The sequence below is a fragment of the Ostrinia furnacalis genome, unplaced genomic scaffold (assembly GCF_004193835.3).
Source record: "Ostrinia furnacalis isolate ACB-3 unplaced genomic scaffold, ASM419383v2 OfSCF4658, whole genome shotgun sequence".
Classification (NCBI taxonomy): domain Eukaryota; kingdom Metazoa; phylum Arthropoda; class Insecta; order Lepidoptera; family Crambidae; genus Ostrinia; species Ostrinia furnacalis.
The window spans coordinates 102114-120573 of NW_021134897.1; the positions used below are offsets into that span (position 1 = coordinate 102114).

The 18460-nt window shown below is 38.6% G+C and overlaps 2 protein-coding genes and 1 non-coding gene across 3 annotated transcripts in view; 1 reads left to right on the forward strand and 2 right to left on the reverse strand.

The window, feature by feature from the left end:
• Nucleotides 1–343: 343 nt before the first annotated feature.
• On the reverse strand, nt 344–415 carry TRNAW-CCA (transfer RNA tryptophan (anticodon CCA)). The gene has a single exon. It is a non-coding gene; the product is annotated as a tRNA-Trp (tRNA).
• Nucleotides 416–8488: 8073 nt separating this feature from the next.
• Nucleotides 8489–16065, reverse strand: LOC114359790 (putative Ras-related protein Rab-33). Its single transcript, XM_028314296.1, has 5 exons — nt 15592–16065; nt 15394–15513; nt 13913–14062; nt 11163–11276; nt 8489–8624 (listed from the first exon to the last, which is right to left on the reverse strand). The coding sequence occupies exons 1-5, from the start codon at nt 15790–15792 to the stop codon at nt 8538–8540; spliced, it is 672 nt and encodes a 223-aa protein (XP_028170097.1). The 5' UTR covers nt 15793–16065; the 3' UTR covers nt 8489–8537.
• A 1231-nt stretch (nt 16066–17296) lies between these two features.
• LOC114359787 (uncharacterized) overlaps nt 17297–18460 on the forward strand; it is a 1485-nt gene continuing 321 nt past the window's right edge. Inside the window, exon 1 of the mRNA XM_028314292.1 lies at nt 17297–18355. Within this exon, the coding sequence (XP_028170093.1) occupies nt 17297–18355 (1059 nt within the window). The remainder of the gene's footprint in view (nt 18356–18460) is intronic.

Here is an 18460-nt window from a genome sequence, read left to right on the forward strand (position 1 = left end):
TTTACATGTGCTGTTTTCATTATTTTTTATTAATTAATTTTGTCCTTTTCTATAAAAGTAATACTACATATTAATTTTCAATTTCATTTATAAGCTAATTGGGCACCTTCCCCCAAGGTAGCGATTTAGATGAAATTTTTTATTTATAAAGCTTGTATATACATAATTTTAATTAAAAAAAAAAAAAAATGAAATGTCCTGAGACAAATAAATACTGAATAGGTTACACAACGCACTTATAAATACAATATACAGAAGCTGCAATTATCATTGTATATTATCTTGTAGAATCAAAAGTTGCTTCAAGTAAATTCAAAAATATATAAATTTAAAAAATAATATTTGACCCCGACGTGATTTGAACACGCAACCTTCTGATCTGGAGTCAGACGCGCTACCGTTGCGCCACGGAGTCGGTTGTGAGTCGCGTCGAAAATACAAATCGCTACGCAGTGTGTCTACCTACACATAAAAGCGGCAGGAACACAATAGGGTGGAGTGTACTCAATGGGAAATAAGGGAGGGGCAATCTTTTGTTCCGTTACCTCTATTCATTGTCCCTTTTACAAATCATTGAACTACTTATAGAGTCATTCATGTGATTTTAAGTGGTATTTTTTGTGCAAAAACTGTTTTTGTAAAAATAACTTTCAAATCCTCTGTTGAAATAAAAAATAAGTCACAAATGTGGTATGTTTAGGTTTATTAACGTCTTTTTTTCTTTTTTTTGTAGGCTATAAAAATATAGGAAAGTGTGAATAAAAAAGTGTATCTTATATTTTATCTTTTATTACAGTTTAAATATTGTTTTTATATCTCAGAAAAATACAATAAATAGTTGACGACACTAGCAAGATCATGTTCGAGTTTTTTTTTAAACAGTTTTATAGTTTATAGCGAAAAGAGTTTATTTACTGAACATGAGCCTGATTGTCGTTTTTAATTCTTAGGTCTCTATCTAATCTTAGGTAAATCTCACATAGTTATAATAATCTGCTAAAATATTAAATACAATGAGTATAATAACAAAAGTTACGATAACAAAATTAATGTAAATAATACAGTAGGTATACAATCTATTAAGTGACAATATAAATCTACACTCGCGAGCAAAAGTATGGAATCACTTACATGAAGTTGTTTCCACGCGATCTTGTGTAGTAACGAATTTTTTAGTAACTAAAAAAGTAAAATCATTTTAAAGATTAAACTTTTAACTTTAAATTGATACCAAATTCATTTAAATCACACCGGTATTTAAAAAGATATCCCGGCTGATGTGAAGAAGTAAGAAAAAAGACATGTACCAACTGTTTGATACATCGCGAGTTGCGGCCTATTTACCCCCTATAAAAGGACGTGTTTTCGGATTTTTGCGTTCACACGTTGATCCATACACATCTCGGCTTCTTTTGACACTTTACCTGGGATTCTACACCTTCAGAAGCAGCACAAATCGTTGCACTATTGCAAGAAGGGCTAAGCCAGCGGGCTGTCGCACGTCAGCTCCACATAAGCCAGTCCTGGGTTTCAAAAGTTTTAAGACGCTTTCGGGAGACTGGTGGCTTTATCCCGAGACCAAGTTCTGAACATTGCCGGTGCACATCGCAGAGGGAAAACCGTTTTTTCATGTCAACTTCTCTACGAAATCGTCATTTGACTGGTATCGACGTCCAGCAAGAGCTCAGAAATGTTCGTAGAATAGCTGTTAGCGAGTGGACAGTTCGTCTAAGATATGAGCAATAAAATTTGACTCCAAAAAGGCCTGCCACAGGCTGGAAACTGACGGCAGGTCGCCGACAAGCACGCTTTCAATTAGCTCGCACTCGGAAGGCGAGTAATGGAGGCGAGTTTTGTTCTCCGATGAATGCAGACTGTTTTTGCAGTGCAGCAGTCGAAGAGGTCGGGTCTATAGACGGCCTGGGGAGCGATTTGTGCAGTCCTGGTTCGCTAAAACATTGGCTTATGGGGGTGGCTTGCTCGACTTCCCATCGAGATGTGTAGGAGCAAATTGAAAGCGTGCTTATCGGTGACCTGCCGTCAGTTTCAAGCCTGTGGCAGGCCTTTTTGGAGTCAAATTCTATTGTTTATATCTTAGACGAACTGTCCACTTGCTAACAGCTATCCTACGAACATTTCTGAGCTCTTGCTGGACGTCGATACCAGTCAAATGACGATTTCGTAGAGAAGTTGACATGAAAAAACGGTTTTCCCTCTGCGATGTGCACCGGCAATGTTCAGAACTTGGTCTCGGGATAAAGCCACCAGTCTCCCGAAAGCGTCTTAAAACTTTTGAAACCCAGGACTGGCTTATGTGGAGCTGACGTGCGACAGCCCGCTGGCTTAGCCCTTCTTGCAATAGTGCAACGATTTGTGCTGCTTCTGAAGGTGTAGAATCCCAGGTAAAGTGTCAAAAGAAGCCGAGATGTGTATGGATCAACGTGTGAACGCAAAAATCCGAAAACACGTCCTTTTATAGGGGGTAAATAGGCCGCAACTCGCGATGTATCAAACAGTTGGTACATGTCTTTTTTCTTACTTCTTCACATCAGCCGGGATATCTTTTTAAATACCGGTGTGATTTAAATGAATTTGGTATCAGTTTAAAGTTAAAAGTTTTACCTTTAAAATGGTGCATTTTTTTTTGTTATTAACAAATTGGTTTGTACACAAGATCGCGTGGAAACAACTTCATGTAAGTGATTCCATACTTTTGCTCGCAAGTGTATAAAATGACAATTCAGATAGTTTTAAATCTGTAATACACATAGGGTAAGTAGATTATTTTCACGAAATGTTAATGTAAATAAGACATCATTACGTGACTTGTAATGAAACTGTAGGCCATGCGCTTATCTCAGTCTGTACCTGAGGTTTGGGAGCGACACGGGAGAAGGGGTTAGTCCCAACGGCCCCGGTGGATCTGCCCCGTCAACGGGGTGGATGGGAAAAAGTGTTTCAACGACCCCGGTAATCACAGTCTTAGCGTTCAACGGGGTGGATGGAACACATCAAGTGTCAACCACCCCGGTATATCGTTTAACGGGGCGGATGGATCAAATCAAGTTTCAACCACCCCGGTATTTCACTAAACGTGACGGATGACACAGATCTAAAAGGTTCCACCTCGGTATTAAGGGGTGATTTTGACATATTATGACGCGACAGAGACAGAGCATACAAATCTGTGGGTCTAGACAAAGTGCAAATTATAATCGCAAACCAGTCGAAAAGTGGTCGAAAAGCCCCTTTTTTGTATGGAGTTTTGACGGATTCGATTTTCGATTCGATCAAAAGTGCGTTTTGTCTAGGGGGGCTAAAGTTTCTGACATTTGACGTAACAAAAGATCCTCAAGTGGCGCTCCCATACCTCAGGCACTAACAGAGTTCTGCGTAACCTTTAGCTGTCAAACGGAAAATTCGTTAAAAGTATGTTTATTTACGTTTTTAGCGTTCTCTACCAAAAATGAGGCTTTTAGGCCCAGAACAGACGGTGAAACGCAACTGCAACGAAACTCCAACTTTGTGATGATTCTGATGAATGAAACTGAAACTGAAAGTTTCAAACTGGTCGCGTCATGTGTGGTCTCTACGGACGCTATGGTAGAAACTTAGATACAACTCAAAAGTAACTAGCAGTTGCAGTTTCGTTTCACCGTCTGTTCTGGGCCTTAGACTTTTAGCTGCCAAACGGAAAATTCGTTAAAAGTATGTTTATTTACGTTTCTAGCGTTCTCTACCAAAAATGAGGCTTTTACTCCGTATTGTTAACTTTATAATTTCTTTGTAAATTCGGCCTTTATAAGGGACTCAATTCTGAACACTTATTTTCTAGTTCCTGCCAATTCGTACGCGTGGACTTATCAGCCGTCAAATTAATAATGATGATGATTAGAACGTACAAAATTCCTAAAAAAAACTATATTTGGGGATACACTGGTCTAAAATGCGACACTCCGAACTTTTTAATAGACACTTTACAGAAGCACACGTTCTAATTATATCAAATGATTAAATACACAACTAAACAATACTATTGCCATAAATGAACAAGCACATAAACATGATGGTTATTTTTCACCTTATTCTACTTCAACCAGTAGAAAAAATACTGGGTAACTGCAATAGTAGACTTGGAACACTGGTTCTCAACGTACCTTCACTTTCCTAACTAAATTAAAGGTTTGTTGAAATCACTAGGGTAAGCGACACTGCATGTATGTTTAGGCTTTAGGCTTAGAAAATTCAACAGTTCATAGTTTTTGGAGCGTAATACAAGGCAATAAGTTATAAATAAATATCGTGTATGGGATACATAAGATTCTAGTTAACCAAATGATGCTTTTGTGGTGTTAATTGCTAATTATTAGCAGAATAATGTCCGTTTTCACCTTCAATATTAAAAAAAATTAAGTGACTTATGAAAAAAAATCCTGTTATGTGTTACCTTAATTTTTATGGTGAAAACGGGTATAAGAGATCTTATTAGACCTCTTATTAGTTCACGGTCCACAGAACTTCACAATATTAGTCAACTTTCTTACACGTAAAACATAGTCAACTTTTAATACTAGTTATTACTATGTAAGTTTACGTAATATTCAGAATAATAAGAAAAGTACTGCAATGGTTTTGGCACATTTTATACATTTTAAGGATTTTGTAAAGTAGAATTTAATTTCGTCATTTTAACTAAGTAATACTTTAAAAAGGATTTTAGTCTTAAATCGTTTTTAAAAATGCCAATAGGTACCTACTTTAAGAGATCAATAAAAAACGTAAACAAGTTCAAAAATATTTTTGACATATAGGTACCTATTTTTATTGGTTTCTTTTCTGTTAAGTAGGGATACTAGCCTTTATTAAACTGTTTTATTTCTTGAAGTTTTCATTTAGCAACTAACTAAAAATTACATAATATGTATAAGCTAAAAGCTGCACGTGCACATTTTCACTAACACTAGAGGGCGGGCGTAGTCGTAGACGGATTTAGTTGCATTGTCTTTTATTCAAATACATTTTTATTGCACTTTTTGTAATCAACTTTGGGCCTTCAACTAGTTTACTTTACTACAGCTTAATTGCAAGTATTTTACGATTTTTTGGCGAAAATTGCATCATAGATAAGTTTTCTAACATATCCGAAAACTCAAATAAATAATTTTTAATGCCTACATTCTAAATTTCGTACCATTTAAATGCAATTAATAATTGAACATAAAATAGGCCATATTATTTTTTTTTCGAAGGACGCTCGCTGGTCGCTAAAACTTAAAAGAGAGCTTTTTCAGTTTCAAATGCATTGAGAAGTGAGTACAGAGTACAGACAGCGCGTAAAAAAATGTATGACGGATTGTACAGCGCCCCTAGCGGACACTTTCATGAACTAAAATTTTCATATATTTTTTAACGCGCTCACTAGTGAGGATTGAGGACGTTTGATATAAACTCATAAAGTACTCAAGCCTTTAGCAATCTTCATTCTGCGGGCCAAAGGGCCTTAGAAAGCTCGGACTTTATTAATAATATTTAATCAACAATGTTAACCTGTGTTACTTATAGCTGCCGCGACACAAGCACAGCTTAGTGCAGCAGCCGCTAGTTACTTTTTGTTGGCAATAAAATACTTTTTACTTTACTTCGTTTTAGGCCACATCCCGAGGGCTTGCGAGAACCGGTTCGGTACAGTCAGCGTCAAATAGTTCGTGACACCACAGAATAATAATAAGTACTACGTACAGAAGTTTTACTTCGCGAAGGTATTTAAAAAAATGTATGCTCAATGTCATTAACAATATGGTGTAATTTAGCCTGTCTCAAGAGTCAAGCACCATTTTGTTGACAAACGTCAGTGATCGGCACTGCGCCGAAGCTATAGGGCTGACTTCGCTAAAATGATGTGACGTGAGGTGCCAAACTGCGGAAAATGGCGGAGGAAATACATGAATTATCATGAATAATATTAAATACTTATTTGCCTCTCAGTGTCATGAGGCAACTTAAAAAAGTACATTGTGTTTTTATTATTATTTAGGCAGTTAAATACTGCACAGTATTTAGTACACCATTTTCTTTATTTTCTTCCATCATACACAAGAATACGCGTGCGTGAGTCAATGTTCGCTCGTATGTGAGGCCTTGTCGAATAGTATCCTGTAGGTGGGCCATCGTGCGTGTTTTGTTTTCGATGTAAACTCGCGGAGATGAACAGGCCTGGTGACACCCAAAGTGGCCAAAAAGTTGACAACACAATCTTATTCAAATGTAACAAAGACGTGTTGCGACCTTTTTGGCTATTTTGGGTGTCACCAACTATTTGACGCTGACTGTATACATAGTATTTACTGTATAAAATGGAAGTTGGGCTTGCATACGTCTCGATGTGTGCGTGCACAGAGTTTACGCACGATCTAGCACTTAACTAGTGCTAAGTCCTAGCCTTCTAGGTGGCGCAGGACAGGTCGTTATAGTAATACTTGGGGAGACTTTTGTCTAACAGTGGGTGTCCTTTGGTAGAAACGAACGAACGGTTTAGCTACACCGTTATTATAAGTGAAGCTTGGATTTATGGACGTATAAAGCAGCCTGTAAGGCAGGATTTACATTGACCGGCGCTAGTCGGTCAAAAATGTGGTGGAATACGCTCCGAGCCGACCGGCATCCAACGCATGCTCGCGCATCCGTCCGGATTGAAATGTCAGTTAATCAGTTGTAGGCAATTACGACTCTAACGGCCGAATACTGAAACACTACTCAAATCTGTCACTCAGCTGACGGGCTCCTAAATTTAAGTATCCTTCAATTTTAAATGGTATTCTCAAACGCTACTCAACGGATTTGAAGCCGTGATCAGCTAAGCAGCTCTCAAATGTTTACATAATGGCAACATTTACCAAAAAAAGTATGTTTTCATTTACACAAATGATAAGTTATCATCTTTTATCCATTACACGCAGCATCGTTTGGTTATGTATTGTCTTTTATGGAAATATACTCAATCAACTTAACATAGAACAGTTTATTTTTAGTTTCTATTATATATAAATCTCGTTTTATCATATAAAAATAATAATGCTTGCATTTTTATTTAATTAAAAAAATAATTTTAAATATGATACTTTTTATTGTTGAAATCTATTAAGTGGCGATCGTGGACCGAAACGTAACCACAATTGACATTTATCATTGTTGACTGACAGAGCATCAAATTGACAAATCAACAACTCTTGGAAATGCTGCTATGCGATGTCCCCTTAATCCTCAGAAATAGGCATGTTTATGTAAAGCGATTTCATAGCAGCTATTTTGGTTGTTACTTCGTGCACTATACGATGCACAGTTGGCTGTTAGATGTGGAAGATATCACCTAGTACACGTTCATAACTTCCCGTTGCGTAGAACAGTAGGGTTATAATAAGTATTTGGTCCACTGGTTGTATGGCATTTGGTGAGGGGTTTCAAAGAGCTTCCAAATTATGAATCCAGAAACAACACCGTTTCTTTAGAGACGCGGAACCTCGCTCGGAATTGCATGTCATTATAATAATATTTTTCAATAGCGTTCAGCCTTATTGCGTTCCTGCGATTAGATCTAGGTATTTCCTCGAGGCTCGAAAGAAATGATAACGATGACACACATTATTTACCACTATTTAGGTCGTTTTAGGTATAACAATAGGATTTAAGATACCGCGCAAGCACTCTCAAATTTAACAGCTGCTTAAGACGATTTGACAGTTGTTTGAGTAATGCTTAGCGTTGAATGGCGTTTCAGTATGCGAAAATTCATTTAAGTGGCGTTTGAGTGCAACTTAATTTGAGAGGTGCTTAAAAATTGAGAACTGCTCAGATATTGTTTTGAGTATGCGAAATGTAAGTTTAGGAGCTGCTTAACTATTTGAGAAGCCGTCAAATATTTAAATGGCGTTTCAGTATTCGGCCGTAAGAACTGTTAATAAAATACTATTTTCTTTACGGCCGTGTAAGTGCGCTCCGACGCGCTTCGACGCGCGCCGGTCAATGGGCATCATACCTAAGTGTCCAGGAATAGAAATTGTTTGGCTAAAACGACCGAACGAATAAACAGCTAAAACGGGACTATTCCCACCTCTCGTTCCCACCACTGCAACTCCTGTGTAGCCAGGATCTACAGCTTGACCGCCACAAAAACCCAACCAATGAAGGTCAAGTTTGTCCCGGGGGAAAGTTAAACTGTCATTGGACCCGCAACGAAATTAATCAGAAGAACATAGGAGGAGTTCGAAATTAAGGGTAGACTTCCCTTCATTGCAAAGCGGATGACGGGTGACAAACAAAGGTTTAAAACCTTTAAGAAAAGATGAATGAAGAGAACAAACAGCTACACAACTTCGGGAAGCTTGGATACATGGACGTATTGGACGTATATAGCGGACTCTAGCTGCTGTGATGCCTGTGGGCGAGGCATAGCTGCGCAGGCGGCGGGGGCGGGGCTTGGCAGCGCGGGGGCGGGGCTTGGCAGCGCGGGGGCGGGGCTTGGCAGGCGGAGGGGGCGTGGCCTAGCTGCAGAGGCAGCTGTCTCCGTGCGCGTGCGCCGGCCGGCTCTTCTGGCGCGGCAGCGTCACTACGCCGTAGCCTTGCTCGCCCTGGAATAAGATATTCAGTTTTAAAAATCTTTTTTAAGATGCACAAACTATTCACACAGATTCTGACTGTTTGCAATTGAAAATAAAATTACATAACAATGCTAAAAAGCAGCATAGTACCATAAGTCAATGCACAATTCAGCAATTTTGAAACAGCCACTATTTTTTTTAATCATATTAAGATTATTTTACTTCATCATCATCATCATCATTTCAGCCACAGGACGTCCACTGCTGAACATAGACCTCCCCCAATGACTTCCACATCGCACGGTTGGTAGCGGCCTGCATCCAGCGCCTTCCCGCTACCTTTATCAGGTCGTCGGTCCACCTTGTGGGTGGACGTCCCACGCTACGTTTTCCGGTACGTGGCCTCCATTCCAGAAACTTAGCAATAATAAAATACTAAATACACAGTGGAATTTAGGTGAGTATATTGCACTATGTACTAAATGTATATGTTACGGTCAACGTGATAAATGTGAAAATTATGAATAATCACCGGTTATTATGAATAATTACCGCATGATTTGGTAAATGTGATTAATATGAGGTCATTTATGTGTGTATAAAACTAAATAGGCGACTTAGGGGTGGCCCATGGGCCACCCCCGCCGCACCTTAACCTATTTTTCACTTTAAATCAAAACATTATGTTATAGGCATCATGGAAAAGTAATATTATGCAAGAAACATTCCAAACTCATTATGCCAAATTATATTAATATATGATATCAAAACGTTCAAAAGTTTGGCTGTACACGAGCACGTACACAAGATGTTGTTCTCTTTTATGAAATTTGTTAGTACTAAGGTTGAATTATTAAATAATCACTGTCATATGTGATTAATTTATCACTTTTACCGCGACTGTCGGTAATTATTCATAATAACCGGTTATTATTAATAACTAGCTGACCCGGCGAACTTCGTACCGCCTTAGCGTAGAGATTTTCTTAATTTTTTTTCCGTATGAACCATCCTTGGACTTCCACAAACATTTTAAAAAAAGAATTATCGAAATCGGTTCAGCCGTTCACACGTGATGCCGTGACAACGCGAAACGGGTTTCATTTTTATATATATAGATTTTCAATTTATCACATTAACCGTAACATATATATTTTTTTAAAATAAAGTGCCTTACCGCAACACTGACGACTCTTAATGGCTGCTTGGAGTACAGCTTGTGAGCTAGTGTCATGAAGATGGACTCCACATTGTCACACTCTGAATCCAACAGGGCTGATGTCTCGAACAACTGGAAAATACAAAAATACACTAAAATTCACATAGGTCCTAATGACTTTCAATCTAGAATACTGTGGGCTGAGTGTGAGTTTAAATCAAACGCACACAAGTGAGCGCGTTTAATGATAGATCGCCCGGAGTCCTGCCAGCAGGACTTAAAGTACTTCCGGTAGGACGCAAAATTAAAAGATCACAGTTTCGTAAGTATACATTGTACAAATTTCAAATTTACACGAAAAAATAGAGTGTTTCTCTCTCTTTCACCCAATTGTGCCCAAGATCGAAAAACGCGACTAACCGTTAGTCGGAGCCCGATGGCGCACGAGTATACACGGGGGCAGCGCGTTCGCGCTCGCGCGACACATTTTGACGCGCCGGGCGTGGAGTCGGCAACATTTTGGCGATTATATTATAATGAATGTGAAGTATTCCAGCCTAATCAAACATTTATAATTTATTTCTTGTTTTTGTTTTTAATTTGTAGTGTATTTGTAAGTGATAGGTGTAATTTCTAATACAAAGTGACGTACCAAAGTAATTAATTTAAAGTTCCTTATTATAGTTCCTATTAGTTAAGTTGAAAGAAGATAAACAAGTTTATAATATATCAACGTGATAAATGTGAAAATTATGAATAATCACCGGTTATTATGAATAATTACCGCATGATTTGGTAAATGTGATTAATATGAGGTCATTTATGTGTGTATAAAACTAAATAGGCGACTTAGGGGTGGCCCATGGGCCACCCCCGCCGCACCTTAACCTATTTTTCACTTTAAATCAAAACATTATGTTATAGGCATCATGGAAAAGTAATATTATGCAAGAAACATTCCAAACTCATTATGCCAAATTATATTAATATATGATATCAAAACGTTCAAAAGTTTGGCTGTACACGAGCACGTACACAAGATGTTGTTCTCTTTTATGAAATTTGTTAGTACTAAGGTTGAATTATTAAATAATCACTGTCATATGTGATTAATTTATCACTTTTACCGCGACTGTCGGTAATTATTCATAATAACCGGTTATTATTAATAACTAGCTGACCCGGCGAACTTCGTACCGCCTTAGCGTAGAGATTTTCTTAATTTTTTTTCCGTATGAACCATCCTTGGACTTCCACAAACATTTTAAAAAAAGAATTATCGAAATCGGTTCAGCCGTTCACACGTGATGCCGTGACAACGCGAAACGGGTTTCATTTTTATATATATAGATTTTCAATTTATCACATTAACCGTAACATATATATTTTTTTAAAATAAAGTGCCTTACCGCAACACTGACGACTCTTAATGGCTGCTTGGAGTACAGCTTGTGAGCTAGTGTCATGAAGATGGACTCCACATTGTCACACTCTGAATCCAACAGGGCTGATGTCTCGAACAACTGGAAAATACAAAAATACACTAAAATTCACATAGGTCCTAATGACTTTCAATCTAGAATACTGTGGGCTGAGTGTGAGTTTAAATCAAACGCACACAAGTGAGCGCGTTTAATGATAGATCGCCCGGAGTCCTGCCAGCAGGACTTAAAGTACTTCCGGTAGGACGCAAAATTAAAAGATCACAGTTTCGTAAGTATACATTGTACAAATTTCAAATTTACACGAAAAAATAGAGTGTTTCTCTCTCTTTCACCCAATTGTGCCCAAGATCGAAAAACGCGACTAACCGTTAGTCGGAGCCCGATGGCGCACGAGTATACACGGGGGCAGCGCGTTCGCGCTCGCGCGACACATTTTGACGCGCCGGGCGTGGAGTCGGCAACATTTTGGCGATTATATTATAATGAATGTGAAGTATTCCAGCCTAATCAAACATTTATAATTTATTTCTTGTTTTTGTTTTTAATTTGTAGTGTATTTGTAAGTGATAGGTGTAATTTCTAATACAAAGTGACGTACCAAAGTAATTAATTTAAAGTTCCTTATTATAGTTCCTATTAGTTAAGTTGAAAGAAGATAAACAAGTTTATAATATACAGGGTGACTTTTGTATCAGTATCCAAATTTTTTCCTGACATTAGGTATCGTTTATAGATGACATTTTTAATAAAAAATAGGTAGGTCAAATTTTAACATCAACTATTTTTTTCCTAACCAATTAATAACGTAGTGTGGTTACCGCGCTTAGCGCGTAAACATTTTGCGGGAGAGCTGGTCGAGCGGAGAGCTGGCAACGTGTGGCAACGCTCGACCGGCCGGCCTGGCCGCGCGGCGCTTCAATCAGTCGCCCGCGCAACCCATTATGAGACGCGCGTATCGCTGCGCGCGCCGATCGTTCCGTCGCGCCGTCAACGTAACGATGTATTCGCAGCGCGAGTGTTATGAAAATAATGATTCGGTGCTACGTTTTAAGTGGAGAGAGTTTGAACCGGGCCCAGAGGAATATCTCAACTTCGTAACCAAGGACTAAACCCAACAGTGCCAAACCGGTGAACGATTTTAGCGGCAAACTGAAGCGAGATCCGCGAGCAAGTAGGTAAGTACCTACACGAGACGCGAAGTGCGAAATAACACTGTAGTTTTAAATAAACTCAAAGACAATGTACAAAAGCGTGCAAGTCTGTCTGGAGAAAAATGGTATGCACTTTGGGCAATTATTAAAATACCTTCTCATAATTTGTTAGTTTGTAGTTAGGTTAGGTAGGTTTGGTAAGCAATCTCAATTATTGCACATGAAAATAATGATGAACTTTTTAAATACCCCCGAATAGGTACACAAGAAAAGTAGTGTTACCGATACTCTCGGTGATTTTATTTTGTTTTTGATAGCGTAATTATTGTCGTAGGTATTTAATTTTTCTACCATAAATTAGTAAGTCTGTTTAATTAAAACTAATTACCACTTTGAAATCTTTTGCATTTTGACGGTCTCCTAATCCCGTGAAAGTATGAATCGTATCGCAATGAATGAAATGCGGCGCGGGCAGGCGCGTACGTGTGTGCGTGCGTAAGCGAGTGAGCCGTGACCATGGTGTAAGTGTTTTTTCAGACTGTTTCGGGGTGCTTTATTTTGAAATTTTTGTACTGGACGATACAAAAATAAAAAATACGTGTTTTGTCTTTCGCTTCATAGATTATTATATTAAAATTTGGATACTGATACAAAAGTCACCCTGTATTAAGAAAAGTAAAATACTGGTTAAACAAAATGATTCTACGACATGACTTTTTATTTAATAAACACTAACCAAGTGTTTACTACTTCTGGTGAGGATGAGTTCAAATTTGAAGGTCACCGTACTGCTGGAAGGACCAGCAAGCAAACACGTACAAATTGCGTACTGCGGGCAGGACTTGCGATAATCTTCTGGCAGGACGTTTAGAACAAAAAACCAGTCCTTCCAGAAGAGCTTCCAGCAGGACAAAGCACCGGGCGATCTATCATTAAAAAATGTATGAAAATTTTAGTTTTTGAACGTTTCCCGCTAGGGGCGCTGTACTATCCGTCATACATTTAATGTCATTTTTTGACGCGCTCACTAGTGAACGCGTTTGATGTAAACTCACGAAACTCACACTAGGCCCTCAGATGACATGGTACAGATTTGATAAAACCGTCTCACAGAATTTCTGCAATCTAATCTGAGAAAGTTAGACATGTCCATAAGGTGAGAAAGCCACCGTCATCTCATCATCATCATCATCATCATTTCAGGCATAGGACGTCCACTGCTGAACATAGGCCTCCCCCAATGCTTTCCATGTTGATCGATTGGTAGCGGCCTGCGTCCAGCGCTTCCGTGCTACCTTTACGATGTCGTCGGTCCCCATCGGCCGTCAGTTCCGCGTACTATGTGCCCTGCCCATTGCCACTTCAGCTTGCTAATCCGTCGGGCTATGTTAGCGACTTTGGTTCGTTTACGGATCTCCTCATTTCTGATTCGATCTCGCAAAGAAACACCATAGCACGCTGTGCAACTTTGAGCTTCTGTATAAGGCCCATAGTGAGAGGCTACGTTTCCGAGCCGTAAGTTATCACTGGTAACACATATTGGTTTCCATTGGACAATCTTACCGGCATACCATACTTGTCGGCGGCTCGCTGCGCATACGTGGTGGCCAGCCGCGACTCGGGCGTGCCGCAGTCGCACTTGTTGCCGACCAGCACGCGCGGCGACCGCATCAGCCCGTGGGACTCCACTTCTTGCATCCAGCTCACTATCGACTGTGACAGACAGTGGTTTTGTTATTTAAAGCAAGCAACTACACTCGGCATCAAATAAACCGCACCTCCCGCGACAAGCACTTTCAAACGTATGCATCCCCACATCCCACCAATATTGACACCATTCAAAAGCCTAGTTCTTAACTTCATTTCATTAAAGGAAAGGTTTTTACCCCAAAAAGATGTCTTTAGAAGGATCCAGAGTCATTTAATAAAAAAATAGGTAGTAGTTACGCTTGCGCCAATTTTTATGGCTATAAAACTGTTAAGTTGCAATTAATCGCTATCCATCTGTTAAAGAGGACACGTGAGATCATTATTTGGTTTTATAACCATAAAAATTGGTCTAATTGATCCCAGAGGTGAGCCCAAAGTGTCTTTTTTCAAGTCACATTTATGGTATATGTTAATTATTTAATAAGAAATTAAATGTGTTTTTCTTTGAGGATATTTATTGGGCTTTCAAATAACACTAATATTGTTGGGGCACCATGATTGTGTCAGAAGAAAATCTTTAAAGTTCGCGTCGTGGAAGGTGCGGTTTATTTGATGTCGAGTGTATTTTCAGCTAATACAGCAATATTAAAATAATTTATTAGCTGTATTATGTAATTGTATATGAATGTAGGTACCTATTGTGAACTCGTTAGCTTTATTTCAAACCCTAGTGGTTTCTAAAGCTATCTAAATGTAACCCTTTGTAATTGTCTTTTTAGTTGTTAAATAATTAAAAAAAAAATTAGTAATTTATGAATAAAAATTCCTTAAAAATAAGGCACATAAGTAAACACTTACAAAAGACATTCAATCAATCATCAATAGTGACTACAAATTTTACATTTGATAATAATCTAAGATCAACTGAAAAAATGGACTGCCATAGGTAGGACTTGAACCTAGGAAGGAACCATCCCAATGGCAATTCCCCAACTTACTAATGTATTAAGAACAAAGTTATTGTATGTTTTAATTAAAGCCAACTTCTGAAGTGTTGCTCATCAATAAATTTATGTATCACATTTATCTTATCACAATAACTATAATAATTAAAACAGCAGCACACAGACAACAATGGAAAGAATTTATTTTTCGACGATTTTTTTTGCCTGTAGTTTGAATAGTTTTATTACAGAAACTACGGCACATCAAGTTAAACACGGTGACATCTTTGTAGTTGTGTCTGATGCCATTTTGATGATGGTAACGAAAAGTACATGCCAACAACTGGCAACTTTATTTCTTTAATTTCTAAACTGGACTTTTAATTAATGTTTCGTTAAAATTACAAGAGAACCTAGAATAAATAAATCTAACTAGAAATGGACACTCACATGAAATGTCTCCGGCTTAGTAACATCATACACAATCACCACTGCATGCACGTTACGGTAATAATGCTGAACCATCGACTTGCGGAACCTTTCTTGGCCCGCCGTATCCCACAACTGGAGCTAAAGCAATAGATTAGAAGACACCGTTACCAATATGAACTACAGCAAAAAACAACAAGTAAACAACAAAACAATCACCTTTATATCTTCATTGCCGATTCTAATAGTTCGTTCCCTGAAGTCTACACCGATAGTAGCCTCAGATTTATCCAGAAACTGCCCCTCACAGAAACGGTAAGTGAGGCAAGTTTTTCCAACACCTGAATCACCTAAAACTATTATTTTAAACACTTTCTTTTGCGCCAGGCCAGGAATTTGTTGACTAGACGGTTCAGACATTGTTTTTAGGATTTGAATTCACTAAATAAACAAGAGATACTCATTAAAATATATAAAAATTATCAATATTTTGATAAATGTTTTGGTCCAGCAGCCAAGTCAGCCAAAGTTAGTTTAAGGAAATTAAATTGAATTTCATATTTTCCTGAGTTACTACCAAAATATTTGTGCTTTATTTTCATAGCCGTAAGGGTTATTATTCTTTGTACTATTTGTCATTGGGAGGACATCAGAAAATGAGCGGTTTATACTCTTATGAAGGTATTTTATGTAGGCAAGTTTAAAAATATTAATGAAATGTACTCTCTATAAAATAAAGTTTTCAGTGGTCACGTCTCTTAAATAATCTAAGATTTATTTAAAATTATTTTAGAAAAATGCGTAAACTTGTGACATTACAAACTCTTAACTAAACAGCAAAATAAGATTATTTAAAATTTTATTTTATTTTAACTGTAACGGAGACATTTAAAAGAACCTTCTAATGACATTTGCTATTTTTAGTGTTGCTATTTGATAAACTAATTTAATTATAGTAGATTTTTGAAAGAAAGAAATATTGTCTAGTGGTTAAAATGATTACAGTACATTGTCCTCGTTATAAAATATTCAAGATTTTCTCAAAATAAAATCGATTACAGCATAAATTGTGTAATTTATACAGTGCCGGATTAAGCTAGCGCGGGGCCTGTAGCAAATTTCTATCAAGGGGCCCTTGGTTTGCTTTAGGTTCTCAAGTTTAGGGTATTAAATGAAACAAAACTGTTACAAATGAACTTTTCTTGATTTAATGTGAGCAAATTTAGAGATAACACTTTCAATCATCAAACACAAATATATCGTCCAGCGTCTACTCTCTCTTCAAAGGCTGTTCGCTATCAAAATCATTCGGGGATTCAGAACGATCAGCACCGCTGCTGGAAGTACTCCACTAGCTACCATTGCATGTGTATCTCAATAACACTCACTAACAAAAAAAAAACAAAAAAATATCAACTTCTTTAAGCAAATCATGCTCTATATTCAATAAAGTAAGATGATTAAGACGTTCTTGTCCCATCGTGTTCCTTAATTCATTTTTAATACGTTTTAATGTTGAAAAAGAACGTTCGCCACTGCAGTTAGTGATCATGAGAGGCATGTAAATGCGCAAGGCAATTTCTAAGTTTTGAAAACACGATTCTAAAGAATTATTTATTAAAAGTTTATAAAATTGCTGCTCCAGAGGCTCCGGTTTTTTGCTGTCAATAACAGTAGCCACATCTGATTCTGTTTTCAGCAGCTCTGCAAACTGTACTAATTCGCCACCTAGGCTGTTCTCCAAATCATCCTCGTAAGCACTGACCATACTTAAGGATTTTTCCAAAATCTCTTCTGGTGTAAGAGATTTTAATTGTCGAAATACTTCAAAAATACTAGTAATCTTATGANTTCCGCTAACACTCAGCCATCAGTCATCAAGAAGCTCAAGCTTCATGACGACTGTTCGGTATTTCAAGCGGAAATGCTTGCCGTGCAAATGGCTTGTAAATATATCATCGACCACCACCTCACGGATGTACTCATCCTCTCCGACAGCAAGTCTGGCCTCACAGAGCTGCGAAACGGCAGTAGCTACAACTGGTTTGCCGTCAGTATACATAAACTGTTANCCATCAAACACAAATATATCGTCCAGCGTCTCCTCTCTGTTCAAAGGCTGTTCGCCATTAAAATCATTCGAGGATTCAGAACGATTAGCACCGCTGCTGCAATATCTCTTGCACAGCTCACTCCGCTCCCAGCAAAAGTTGCCATGGTTGCTGACGTGGAAACCTCAAAACTCTCCGGCGTAACATCTTTTTTGCCCCATGAAATCTCTCTCGAGAATCCATGTCCTCCGTCTAAATTACTCCACCCGTCTGACAGAATTGGCATACGATTCGAGGAAATCACCTCCACACCCGAGCTCACTCAGGCGGGCGCCAATCACACCTGGCTTATATTCACGGACGGAAGTAAAATTGACGATCGAGTTGGAGCTGCCTTTGTCGTTAAGGACTCCGCCAACACTCAGCCATCAGTCATCAAGAAGTTCAAGCTTCATGACGACTGTTCGGTATTTCAGGCGGAAATGCTTGCCGTGCAAATGGCTTGCAAACACATCATTGACCACCACCTCACGGATGTACTCATACTCTCTGACAGCAAGTCTGGCCTTACAGAGCTGCGAAACGGCAGCAGCTACAACCGCTTCGCCGTCAACATCCATAAACTCTTACACCAAGCCCGATCATCTGGCTATACCATCGAATTCGCGTGGATTAAGGCCCACGCTGGATTCGATGGCAACGAAGAAGCAGACTTGGCAGCAAAGGCTGCTGCAAGAATGCGCAGAATACCAGACTTCCAAAGAGTACCCATCAGCCTCGTTAAACATCAAAATAGGCAAAAATGCAAAGAATCGGCCAAAACTTTGTATATGGACCCGAACACCTGCGTCCATACAAGATCTCTCCTGCCAACATACAACACCTTGCAGGAGTTCATAAAGATCGTTCGGCCGGACTTTGCCACCACCCAGGTCTTAACCAACCACGGTTATCATAAGGAATACCTACATCGTTTCCATATCGTCGCAGATGACCGCTGTCCCTGCGATGACCAGACTCCACAGACTTGGAAACAC

Excerpts from the sequence above, each read along its gene's own strand:
- LOC114359790 (XM_028314296.1), bottom strand. The coding sequence starts at position 15,792 with ATGTCTGAACCGTCTAGTCAACAAATTCCTGGCCTGGCGCAAAAGAAA. Across the intron at positions 14,063-15,393 it reads CTAAGCCGGAGACATTTCAT|TCGATAGTGAGCTGGATGCA; the intron begins GTGAGTGTCCAT and ends TGTCTGTCACAG. Across the intron at positions 11,277-13,912 it reads CCGACAAGTATGGTATGCCG|TTGTTCGAGACATCAGCCCT; the intron begins GTAAGATTGTCC and ends TGTATTTTCCAG.